A 12667-nucleotide genomic window follows, 5' to 3' on the forward strand; every position below is an offset into this window, starting at 1 on the left:
GGCATTTGGGAAGGGAAGAAGAATCCTGACTTCTGCCTCTTCCAGGAACAGAGAGGAGAAACGGAGGCCTTCTGCCAAACCGGACCCTTTGGGCCTCTTCCCTTTAAATGAGGATCTCCCGTCTCTTCGACGATTTCCCAACCTGAGCGCTATCGACATGGTGGTGGGGCATCCACGTCTCCATCGCGGGGTTGTCCAGGGCACGGTCGCACGGTCTGCGGTCCCCCTGGGCTGTAGCCCCTGGAGCCCAGAAGCACCCACCACCCCGGCGGTGCTGACGACCAAGAACATCCCCAGGCGTGGCCAGACGTCCCCTGGGGAGAAAACGCAACTGCGCTTAAGAACACTTCCGAACGGGCGCCTGGGTGGCTCAGTCGGTTGAGCGGCCGACTTCGGCTCAGGTCACGATCTCGCGGTCCGTGAGTTCGAGCCCCGCGTCGGGCTCTGTGCTGACAGCTCAGAGCCTGGAGCCTGTTTCAGATTCTGTGTCTCCCTCTCTCTGACCCTCCCCCGTTCATGCTCTGTCTCTCTCTGTCTCAAAAATAGACAAACGTTTAAAAAAAAAAAAAGAACACTTCAGAAACTTCATGGGCAGTGATTTCTGAAGAGCGGGCAGTGGGTCCGGTTGTCTCCACTGGAATGGTCCCGGAGACCGGCAGAGCTCGGGGGGAATAAGGGCAGTTTCCAGATTCAAGGTCAGGTTCAAGATTTGTTTTTCTAACTTGAAAGGGGTAAAAATGTTGCCTGGAAGTGATTGTCTTCCCCGTGGTAGTTTACTGCTATTCCACTGGAGCGTGTGGCATACTCGTTCCCCCACGCACACCACGGTGGTCACGCGCTGTGTTTGCAAGGCCCCTCCGGGGGAAGTGGCCGGCCTGGTGGCCAGAGATAAGTACCGGACTTTGCAGTTTATAAACCGTACTTTGGCTTGCTGGGTCTCACGATATTTCTGAGAGTTGAGGTTAATCTCCCCGAAGATATGGAGGCTCAGGGAAGGGAGAGAATTTTCCAAGGGGGTGGATCTGGGGGCGGGGGGGGTGCCTTCTCTCTGGAATGCCCCCCACCTCTGGCAAAAGGGAAAAAAAGATTTCCATTTTGTACCCCCCACTCCCCCGACCCGTGCGATAATGAAGTCGGGCCCACGGAACTCGGGCTGGAATCACTGGTGCAAAGTTGTGGGGAAGCAAGATAGTCACACGGTGACGATGTGTCGTCACACGGAAGAAACTGCAAAGAGAAAGACGTGCCTCCTGTCACTGTTGCTCCCTTGACGGAGTGACGGGATCACCAGCAGGGGTTCAGCCTGCTGCTGTGGTCCTGCTGGAGCCTGCAAAGTCCCCGCCCCCCCTTTCTTCCCCCCAAAGAAGCCAACGAAGCTCCAACGAAGCCTCCAGAACCTCCCTCCTAATTCAGAGGAGACATGGGGGCTAGAAGAACATACAAAAGCTAGGGGGTGCCTGGGTGGCTCAGTTGCTTAAGTGACTGACTCTTGGCTTCGGCTCAGGTTGTGATCTCACGGCTTTGTGGGTTCGAGCCCCGAGTCGGGATCAGCACTGAGAATGCAGAGCCTGCTTGGGATTCTCTGTCTCCCTCTCTCTCTCTGCCCCTCTCCTGCTTGCTCGCTCTCTCTCTCTCTCTCTCAAAATAAATGAATAAGCTTAAAGAAAGAAAGAAAGAACATACAGAAGCCACAAGGACATGATAAGACCAATTGAAAACGTGGGGCATTCTATAAGACAACTGGTCTGCATTCTTCAAAAAACTAATGTTGCGGAAAAGCAAAAAAAAAAAAAAAAAAAAAAAAAGTAGAGTAATCATCCTAAATTAAAAAGAATTCGATGGGCGCCTGTGTGGCTCAGTCGGTTAAGCGTCTGACCTCGGCTCAGGTCATGATCTCATGGTTCATGGGTTTGAGCCCCGTGTCAGGCTCTGTACTGACAGCTCAGAGCCTGGAGCCTGCTTCACATTCTATGTCTCCCTCTCTCTCTGTCCCTCCCCCACTCGTTTTCTCTCTCACTCTCTCTCTCTCAAAATAAGCATTAAAAATTTAAAAATAATAATAAAAATTTAAAAACTAAAAAATAGCTGTGAAACACACTCTTGGCATAGTTGAAGAAATACGGACTAGGACTGAATATTATATCGTTAAAATAATTAGTTTTAACGTAATAAAATATTGGTTGATACAAGAAAGTGTCTTGTTCTCAAGAGAGACGTACAGAAGAATTAGAATTTAGGTGTGGAATGTCATAAAAGTCAGAACTTTCTTCCAGATGATATGTATGTGTGTGTGTGTGTGTGTGTGTGTGTGTGCATTACATATCTACAGTAAGATAACAGATGTAGATATGGTCATAGAGAGAAATCAAATATGGCAAAATGTTAAAATGAATCTGGGTGAAATGTGCATTCTGTAAATTTGACAAATTTTATTAAGACTAAGGGTTCCAGTTCCCATAGCAATTCATTAACATACCCATTCAGGTATGACGGGAATTCAGGTATGTGGGTATCACCCACAGACAGGAGGGAAGAAGATGTGGCCAGTGGAACCAAATTAAGCCCCAAATCTGATGCTTTCCCCCCTGCTTCACACATAAGGCTTTAGCAGCAAGAGATTTGGGGGTCCCGTCCACTGGCTACTTTTCTTAATTCAGGGTAATCTCTACCAGGTAAAAGCTATATCACTTTAAAAAAAAAAAAATCCAAGAAGTCAGGCCTGAATGCTTGCCTAGTTCTTCGGCAAGTTTCCAGAGCTCATTAAAGAGTGGGGATTGTTAGAAAGAATCTCACACATTTATTAATTTGTTTCCAGTGAATCAAAGATCATTGCTGCCAGCGTTTGTTAAACCTGCAGGACACGTCGGCATTTTGATTGCTAATTAGCGTACCGAGAGAAATAGTGGCATCGGCAACGAGCTCACATCCTAGAGTGAATTTACTTGAAATGCACGAATTGAAAACACACTCTAATGCATAAACGTCCTCTTGGAAATCCCACACCGTTGCCAAAACATTTGCAAATTGTACGCATCCAATGAAATTGGCATCTCCCAAATCTCTCTCTTGCGTGTTGCAAGGTAACACTTCTGGCTCCCGCGCGCGACACTGAGCTTCGCCACCCGCCACACCTGCCACAGTGTTTCCATCTTCTGCGTACCCATCAGGTCCTCCTCTGAATGGTAAGAGTCGCCCGTTCATTCATCCATGTATTCATTCGGCCATTCATCAAATACTTACTGACAACGCGCTAAGTGTCAAGCCTCGATTCTCGGAACCAGATATGCGGTGTTGAACAAATCTCGTGGAGCTTAGAGATGCAGCCGTAAGGAGTTGCCATAACGTAGTACGGTCAAAAGTAGTCTCCAAGGTTTACGCACTAGGCAAAAATGCCCCCGATCACACGTACGTGCTTATAATGCTTTGAAAGCAGTTCTCTCTGCTCGTTCTCGCTGTTGCTAAGATTGAACCCAGACACCACCGTCTCGGAGAAGCTCTCCTTGTGCTGGACGCCCCTTGATGGGCCCCCAATGACCTCAGTGTGCCTCTGTCGTCCACCGACCAGGGTTTGTGGGAATCATCCATTCGCAAGTATGTCCCTCTCCCTCAACCCGGAATGCTGTGACAGACACGACCAGTGGCCTCCCCAACACCCATCCTCCCCTCCTTCAGAACTTAGAGAACATCATCTTTGCACAGGGCAGTAAAACTAAGCGCCCTCCTAGAGTCTCTTGCAATTAGCTGCCCACCACACGGTCTGGCTCACTACAAAGCCTTCTTGAAGGAGATAGACTCAGCTGGCCTGGCTCCCTTTTGTTGTGGCCCTTTACTCTTTGCCCTTGTGTGTGCGTGTGTGTGTGTGTGTGTGCACGCATGCGCATGCTCACATAAGCGTGCACGAGTGCCTGGAACATGATGTGATGTCTGGAGATACAGCAACCAAATAGCAACCATGAGGACTGCAGCCTCATGGACTAAAACCACAAGACGTAGCAAAAAGACAGGACAAGAGTGGAGCCCCCCGGGGCTTCTGAGTTGCTACCAGCCCGGGACTGCGGGGCTCTAGACTTATTGTCATGTGAGGGAATTTCCTTGACTTCCTTAAGTCATCGCTGTTCAGGTTTCCTGAGTCCCAGCCAAGTGTATCCTAAGTAATAGAGCCTCTCAGGGAAAGGACCAGCTTACTCAGATGAAGTACAGGGCCCAGCACCTAATAAGAACCCAGAAAAGGCTCAATGTGTGGAGGGCAGGCTTCACCAACCTCTGCCGCCTTTCTCATTGTCAGCACTCGGTTTCCAGGCTCGGCCACGCTCCACATGCAGTGTCTTCCATGCCCCATGCTCTGGCTCACCCCTGGGCCTTTGCACATGTTGCTGCCTGAACGAGAAGCACTGTCTCTCCTCTTTCCTTATCTCCCTTGTGGCTCCCTTGAGGCTCCTTCTCTGGCAGCCCCCTATGCCCCACCCTCCAATGATACTAGACCAGCATAATGCCCCCTGTGCCTCAGTGTCCTCCTCTATAAAATGGGCATGCTAACAGCATCCGCCTCAAAGAGTTGTGAGAAATGAACCAGCAGATTCTAGCAAACCGTCAGAAGAACAAACACTCAACACAGCTGGGCAGCACTCTAACTCTGTACACACAGGAATTCCTTCACTCTTCCCTGGGACCCCACAAGTACTAATGTCATCCTCACTTTACAGATGAGGAAATTGAGGCACAGAGAGGTGAAGCACCTTGCCCAAGGTAGCACAGTCTTTGAATCTTCTCAGACATCAGAAAACAGACTTCTGTTTTCTGCTGACTTCTTTCCAGATTCCTGGCCCACAGAATCCGGGAGCACAAAAAAGTAGTCACTTAATGCCACTAAGTGTGGGGTGTTTTGTTACATAACAGTAACTAGGCTATGCGGCTGCCCCAGCGAGTGCCTGGGAAGCCACCAGTGGTCCTCAGTGGAGCAGGGGACACTCCTCCAGGCAGCCTGCAGGTGGGCCCTCTGCTGGACAGGAAGCTGGGCCAGAGAATCCTCAAGAAGCCAGCGGGCTTGAAGCCAGATGGCATCTTAAGGACCTTGTCTGAGAAAGAGAGTTGTCACGGGCAATGGGGACGGGGCCGGCGGTGCCAGGACAGGCGATGGCTCAGCGTACAAGCTGGACTGGAACAGCCACGGTGAGGGGTCTGAGAAGCCAACGGGCTGGGGCACCAGCAGACCGTCTCCCGGAGTGAACAAGGCTGACTCGGCCTTATGTAGCTGGGGGCTCCCTGGTTGGCCCCCTTGGTGGCTCTGTGGGCTAGAGCCTCCGGGGTCCCAGCCAAGGGAGAAATTATAGAAGAGCGGCTGCACCTGAGCAGAGAGCAGGCAAACTGAGGACCAAGCAGACAATAGGTATGGGAGGAGGAAAGCTGGGAGGCCGCCCTGGAGGAAGCTCATTTGCCCCTGCACTAGCTCTTCCACTACCCTTTAGATCCTGGGCTGAAGCAGATGCTCCAGCCAAAGTCACAGGCACTGCTCCTCTCCTCCCCGTCTCTACTCCTGCAGGGAGATGTTCCTCTGCCTTCTACGAGTCTTGTCTTAAAATGACGACCTCCAAGGGACCAGCCACCCAGAGCTCCTGCTTTGATGACAGCCCAGAGCGGCAAGCAGCCCTCCCCGGGGGCGAGGGTAGACCCCCTAGAGAGACAGCCTGCCCCCAGCCAGACCTCCCTCACGTCCAGATGCCCTACCCATAACCCCCAGCAAGGGGCAGAGCGCCAGAAACACACATTCCCAACTGCTGGGGCCGGCCTCCCTGCAGCCGGGGCCTCCTGGGTCGGCCTCGAGCTCCCGCGAAAGTGGCCTTGACATGTGTGTCCTGCACAGGCACACGATCCGCCGCCCCGTCCGTGGCTCTTTCCCGGGAACCCCCCGTTCCCCTCTCCGGCGTAGCTACTGCCCCGGCCCCCGCTCACCCCCATAGACGAAACACACCGAAAGGCCTGCTCGCCACTGAACACCTCGATGCCTCTGTTAACTTTCCTGGGAAAACCCGCGCCCAGTGTCACCCGGGGGGTCCTGGGAGGGAACCCCAGGCTCCTCCCCTGGAGCCTCCGTCTTGCCTCCCAGACCTGCTCTCAGTGTGCCGATCAGAGGCCTTGAGTCTGCTGTGGGCTGAGCTAGAGGCAGAGGTGCCGTCCGCAGAATAAAAACAAACCGGGTGGCGAGGCTTCCAGCAGGCCCCTGGCTCCAGCTTTAGTTTATCTTGGGCTCGAGACATTCCAAAGGCACGCAGTCCTCTTTGGGCCAGGGAGCGGCCTGGAGGGGCGGCCGGGCGAGCATACTTGCACTTCTTACCGGCACCCGCACGGGATTCCTGGTGCTCGCTCGGGCCGCCCAACGCGGCTCCAAAGCGGCCCGGCCCTCCGCTGCCCTCAGACCCTCCAAGGGCACACGCGCCCGAAAGATAACCAGCCCCCCCGACCTCCAGTCGCGGGGGGGGGGGGGGGGGAGCTGGGATCTGAAAATTCAAAACACGCCTGAAAGCCGCATGTGCTTTTGATTTCCCTGTTACGGTAAAAGCGGGGGGGGGGGGGGGGGGGAAGACAGCTGAAGACTGGCTCCCACAAGTCACTAAAAGAAAGCTCCCCAGAATAATTCACAATGGCATTTCCCGGAGTTAATTTTAATCGGATGGTTTCATGTCTGATTATCACTCTCCTTCGCGGCTGTAGAGAATGAGCGGCCCAGGAAGTCGCCAGCGTTTGGTAATGAGCTAATAAAACTTTCACCCCCGTAGCCGCAGCTCCGAGTATAGACGGGGGGTGGGGGGTAGGGGGACTTACCCACACTGGATTTGCCATAACGTCCTGGTCTATGGCCCAGGCTCCAGTGTCCAGCCACATCCATGAGGACAACTTGACCGCAGGCAACCTCAGCACTGAGTGTGGACCACTGAGCCTCCCCGGTTGTGAAGGGCTGAATGTGGCCCACCCAACCCGGGTCGAAGCTCTACCCCTCGGTGTGATGGCGTTAGGACCTGCGGCCTTGGAAGGTAAATGGGTTTGATGAGCCTCCGCGAATGGGATCCGTGCCCTTGTAAGAATCACGAGTGTGCCGTTCCCTCCCCGCGCCCTGCCTCCCTCGCACGGACGCAAGGAGAGCTTGGCCGTCGGCGGCCCAGAAGAGGGCCCTCGCCAGAAGCTGACTGTGCTGGCGCCCCGACGGCCGACTCAGCCTCCAACTCTGTGCCAAGTCAATTTCGGTTGTTTATGGGCCGCCCAGGGGGCGGTACTTCGTTGGAACAGCCCACACAGCCTAAGGCACCGGGCAGGGGGGGGCCCCAAAAACGTAAGGAAGGGACTGGCCGCCAGTGGGAGGGTGCGGCGACAAGAGAGGGCCTCGGGTGTCTATTTGCTACGTAACGAAGGAGAAAGGAAGGCGCGGAACTTTGGGGGAAATGACTCCTTGAACAACCCCAAACTAATGGAACTTCCATTCCCGGAAGTCTGTGTGTAGACGTGCATGTTCACGGACACGTGTGTCCTCGGTACCGTGCGGTTAGGAATTAACCTTGGCAGAAGCGAGGTCTGGCCTTTGTCCTCGGCTCCTGGGAGATGACCTCTAAACCCTTGGAATGTCCTGCCTGGTAAGAGTCGTCTGTTTGCCTGGAGGCCCCGGGCCCCACAGCAGATAACCTAACACTGTGCTTTATGGTGGACGCTTTCTTTGGGCCATGGGCGATCAGCTCGACCTCCAGAGAGGCTGCAGACTGAGGTCGGCCCTGAGCACCCAACCCGGTCTACACGAAACGATCCAATAAAAACACTGGACACCAAGGCTCAGGAACGCTTCCCCCGTCGGCAAAATTTTATGTGTGTGTTATCCACGTTGCTGCCGGGGAAAGTCCACGACTCTCGCTGGGAGAGGACGTCTAGGTGCATCGTGCTTGGAAGTGCCTGGGCTCTGCCCCACACACGTCCTCCCTTGGCTGTTTGTTTTAATTTTTTTTAATGTTTGTTTATTGGGGGAGAGGGGCAGAGAGCGAGGGAGACACAGAATCCGAAGCAGGCTCCAGGCTCCGAGCCGTCAGCACAGAGCCCGACGCGGGGCTGGAACTCACGAACCACGAGATCGTGACCTGAGCCGAAGTCGGATGCTCAACCGACTGAGCCACCCAGGTACCCCTTGTTGCCCTGTTTTTTAAAAGCCACTCAAGGGGCGCTTGGATGGCTCAGTCGGTTGAGCGTCCGACTTCGGCTCAGGTCACGATCTCGCGGTTCGTGAGTTCCAGCCCCACGTCGGGCTCTGTGCTGACGGCTCGGAGCCTGGAGCCTGCTTCGGATTCTGTGTCTCCCTCTCTCTCTTCCCCTCCCCTGCTCATGCTCTGTCTCTCTCTGTCTCTCAATAATAAATAAACATTGACAAAATTAAAAAATAAATAAATAAATAATAAAAAATAAATAAAAAACAGGGCAACAAGGTACGGATTAGAGCACGTGAGTCTTAGAAAAGGATTGTGTCAGCTACCTCTTAGGCAGAGATGTGGCCAGTGTGAAACCAGTCATCTTTGTCCAGGGCTTTGGCCAGACTCAGTGCATGGTTATGCAGGTGCAAAGTCAGGAGGCCAAGCATTCCCTTGTGGGGGACAGGGGGTGGTATCCTGCTACTCTTGGGCACCCCTCCAGAGGTCCACCTTTGCTGCAACAACCAGCTCTGAGCAGGCTTTAAGCTGACCTCAGAGCCCTCGCCCTCAACTTGCTAGTTGAGGGATACCCATGGGATACCCTTGACCAATGGGGTCAGGAGCTAGCGGAGTATTTCCCACTTCGTTCCTTGGGCGTGTAGTTCTAAGACACATTTCATAGCATGCTCAGAGAGTCTGCGGGATCGGGCACCTCGCTGCCTTTTGCAGTGGCCGACTCAATAATGCAACTTTGTGCAGACTCCCTATCCTCCCGGGTACTCCCCTGACCCCCACCCTGCTCCTTGAGATCTCATTCCCCACAATGCTAAGACAGTGTCTGCTTAAATTAGCTTCTCCCTGAATGCAAGACTCCGGGCGCCCAGTGGGCCAATTTGCAAGGAACGCAAGGGCCTCTGGGGAAGGAGGGTTCAGAACGCTGATGCCTGTACCCAGAGCTCCAGTGCACCAAGCGTGGGAAATGTGGGAGTCAACTAAGAGATGTCAACGTAGAGTGATTTATAGGAAACCACTCAGATGACCAAATACATATTTCTCAGATACATTTGGCCTTCATGCACGGTTCCTGAAAACCTTTCAGAGCCATAAAGTTGAAATCGGTGATTTGTTATTACTGAAGGTGACTGCCCGAGGGTGGCGCTGGTTAAAGAAAGACCAGTCTTATGATTCTAGGGTTAGAATGGTCAGTGCCCCCCATCTCCGGGGAGGGGAGAAGGGAGAGGGACTGGAGGCTGAATCGGCCAGTAGCCCATGGCTTAGCCAATCATGACTACGTAGTGAAGCCGCCATCGAAACCCAAGAGGGCAGCTTTGGCCATTTGACTTGGGAGCGTTTCCATGTTTGGGGAGCCAGTATGTTTCCCCATGCCGCCCAGCCAGGCCCAGAACTTCACAAGAACAGAATCTCCCTTGTTCAGGACCTCACCCAATATACTTCTTCGTCTGGTTATTGATTCATACCCTCTGTTATGTCCTCTCATAAACTGATAAGCGGAAGCCTTTCCCCGAGTTCCACATGCCATTCTAGCAAATCAATCTACCATAAGGAGAGGATCATTGGAGCCTCCAATCCGTACGGGTTGGTCAGGAGCACAGGTGCCAGCCTGAGGCTTGAGCCTGGTATCTGAAGTGAAGGATGGGAAGTCTTAGAGGAAGGAGCCCTTAGCCCATGGACTCTGACGCTATACCTCCAGGTGGACAGTATGAAAATCGAGTTGAATTCTTGGACACCTGCTGGTGTCTCAGAAGGGCTTGGTGTTGGCCTTGGGTCTGAGAATGGAAAAGAGCTGGTGTCTGGGGCGCCTGGGTGACTGAGTCAGTTGAGCGTCTGACTCTTGATTTCGGCTCAGGTCACAATCTCACGGTTCGTGGGTTCGAGCCCCACATTGGGCTCTGGGCTGATGGTGTGGAGCCTGCTTGGGATTCTCTCTCTCCCTCTCTCTCTGCCCCTCCCCTGCTCTTGCTCAAAAAAAAAAAAAAAAAAGAAAAGAAAAGAAAAGAAAGAGTTGCTTTTGTAGTATGACAGGTAGTGAAATATACCAAGGGTCCCTACAGGGAGAGGCCTGGCTGGGGGCGCACAAGGCAGAGGCCGACCCCGGGAGGGTTGGTTCTTTAAAGCGTTGTGAGCTGTAAAATAGGACTCCTACAGCACAACTCTGAAATGTAGTGTGCCTGTGTCCCCTGGAGCTGGGACCTGCAGCAGAGACAGGAAGATCTCAGGACCAGGCCCCCCTGGGAGTGTGTATTAGGGATAATCACTGACCGAGGAGGTGGAAATTAGCCCTCACCTCGCATACAGCCTTGCAACCAGGCACGGGGCCCCACTGTGGCCTGGACAGGGAGTGGGCAGTGAGGACATCACGAGGAGGGACAAGCAGGGCCAGTCTCCAACAGCAACACCACGTGCAGCCAATGGCAGCGGCCCTGCGTCGACCGCCTAATGTCCAGGTCCCCTTGTCTAGCGTTCACCCAGGACCGGTTGCCTTTGGATTAAACAAATCCCAGGTGTTCCGATCCTGCAAGGGGAGGGGATCATTCAACATGGACGAGGGAAGCAAAAATAAGAAAAAAACAAGAGAGAGAGACAAACCATAAGAGACTCTTAAACGCAGAGAACAAACCGAGGGGTGCTGGAGGACAGAGGTGGGTGGGGATATGGGCTAGCTGGGGGATGGGCGTTGAGGAGGACACTCGTCGGGATGAACACTGGGTGGCGTATGGAAGTGAGGAATCCCTAAATTCTGTTCCTGAAATCAGCATCTCACTATATGTTATCTAACTTGGATTTAAATTAAAAAAATAAAAATAAGGGGCGCCTGGGTGGCTCAGTCGGTTGAGCATCTGACTTCAGCTGAGGTCACGATCTCGCAGTCTGTGAGTTCGAGCCCCACGTTGGGCTCTGTGCTGACAGCTCGGAGCCCGGAGCCTGCTTCAGACTCTGTGTCTCCCTCTCCCTCTGCCCCTCCCCTGCTCACGCTCTGACTCTCTCTGTCTTTTAATAATAACTAAACGTTAAAAAAAATTTTTTTTAATAATAAAAAAATAAAATAAATAAAGAATTCAACACGGACGAGCCATGAGAGACATCAAGAAGAAAGCCAAAAAGTGATGTCACCATATTTGGACTTGAAGAAACAAAGAAGGACGCCGACCGAAATCTGGGCAGCAGCTGCGTGGTGGGCAGACGGCCTAGCAGCCGGCCAGTTTCTGTGTTCTCCTGCTGGGCCGGGGTCTCTGTTCACCTGCCTTCCTTACTCACTCTGCGACCAGGCCCGGGGCCGTCAGTCAGGACGCCTTGGGCTGCAAAACAGAACCCCCCCCCCTCCCGCCAACCCAACTCAAATTGGGTTAAAGAGCCAGGAGGCGGGAGGGGGCATAATGGAGCCCCGGTCCTGGGGGCGGCGCCCCCCTCTCTTCCCCACCCCCAGGCAGGCCTTGCGAGGCCACTACCCCTTGACAAATGCACGGGAGGAAGAGGCCGCCTTCTTCCCTGGAGGCTCCTTGAGAGAGAGAACAAACCTTTCTTCCCAGAAACCTCCCCCGGGAACCCCCTCGTGTCTTCTTGCCGCAAAGCCAGGCACAGGCAGGGACGCTGGGCCACATGACCAGGACTGTGTAGGGGAATGGGGGCTGTCTGGGGTCAGGGCACATCACCTTCACTTCACTCATGTGGGAGCAGGGGATGGGGGTAACACCTGAGCACGGGTAAGGTTCTGTTAGAGAAAGAGAAGGGGGAGACGGCCCGGCAGATAACCTTCAGTGCCCACTGCACCTGCTGAGACAAGAGTCGAGGGCGCGGTGGGAGCGTCCTAGACTCGCTGTCACAAAATACCGCAAACTGGGGGCTTAAAACAAGAGAAATATAGTCTCTCGGGGTTCTGGAAGCCAGAAGTCCAAAAATCACAGGGTCAGCTGGGCCGTGCTCCCCACTGGAGGTTCCAGAAGAGGATCCTCCCTTGCCTCTTCCAGCCTCGGGTGATGGCTGGCCATCCCTGGTGTCCCTTAGCTTGTAGATGAATCGTTCCAGTCTCTGCCTCTGTCTCCGCTGAGCCTTCTCCCCCGCGGGTCCGTGTCCCTGCTCCAAACATGCCCCCTCTTCGAAGGATACCCATCATCCCGGATTCGGGGCCCACCCTAATCCAGTTTGACCTCATCTTGACTTGATTACACATGCAAAGCCCCTACTTCCAAATAAAGTCACATTCGCAGTTTTGGGAGGATCCCTATTCAACCCACTACAAACCCCAAGTGAAAGAAGGGGTCCTCTGAACCCCGTGCCCAGAGCCGGCCTGGTTTCTAGTCGGGGCTGTCATGTGGAAAGTAAAAAGTGGGCCTGGTTCTTCGGTCTCCCGCGCAGGCCTGCCCGAGGAACACAGCGCGTGGGCGCCTGCCCCCACCCGCGTGAAGGGTGAGGAGCGCAGGGCCCGTTCTCCCTCCCTGCTTCCGGATTTGCTGAGCGCCGCCTGCTGCTGGAACCCGACGCGGCGCGCT

At 53.9% G+C, this 12667-nt stretch overlaps 1 protein-coding gene across 2 annotated transcripts in view; it reads right to left on the minus strand.

Moving 5' to 3' along the window:
• Positions 1 to 6925, minus strand: part of CPXM2 (carboxypeptidase X, M14 family member 2) — a 187533-nt gene extending 180608 nt beyond the window's left edge. The window contains exon 1 of one of the 2 annotated variants that reach the window (XM_040486695.1): positions 6820 to 6925. In XM_040486695.1, the coding sequence (XP_040342629.1) occupies positions 6820 to 6883 (64 nt within the window). In that variant the 5' untranslated portion in view covers positions 6884 to 6925. The remainder of the gene's footprint in view (positions 1 to 6819) is intronic. The other variant, XM_040486694.1, reaches the window with a different exon arrangement.
• Between the last annotated feature and the right edge of the window lie 5742 nt (positions 6926 to 12667).

The sequence above is a fragment of the Herpailurus yagouaroundi genome, unplaced genomic scaffold (genome assembly GCF_014898765.1).
Source record: "Herpailurus yagouaroundi ecotype Mexico unplaced genomic scaffold, PumYag 163, whole genome shotgun sequence".
NCBI lineage: Eukaryota > Metazoa > Chordata > Mammalia > Carnivora > Felidae > Herpailurus > Herpailurus yagouaroundi.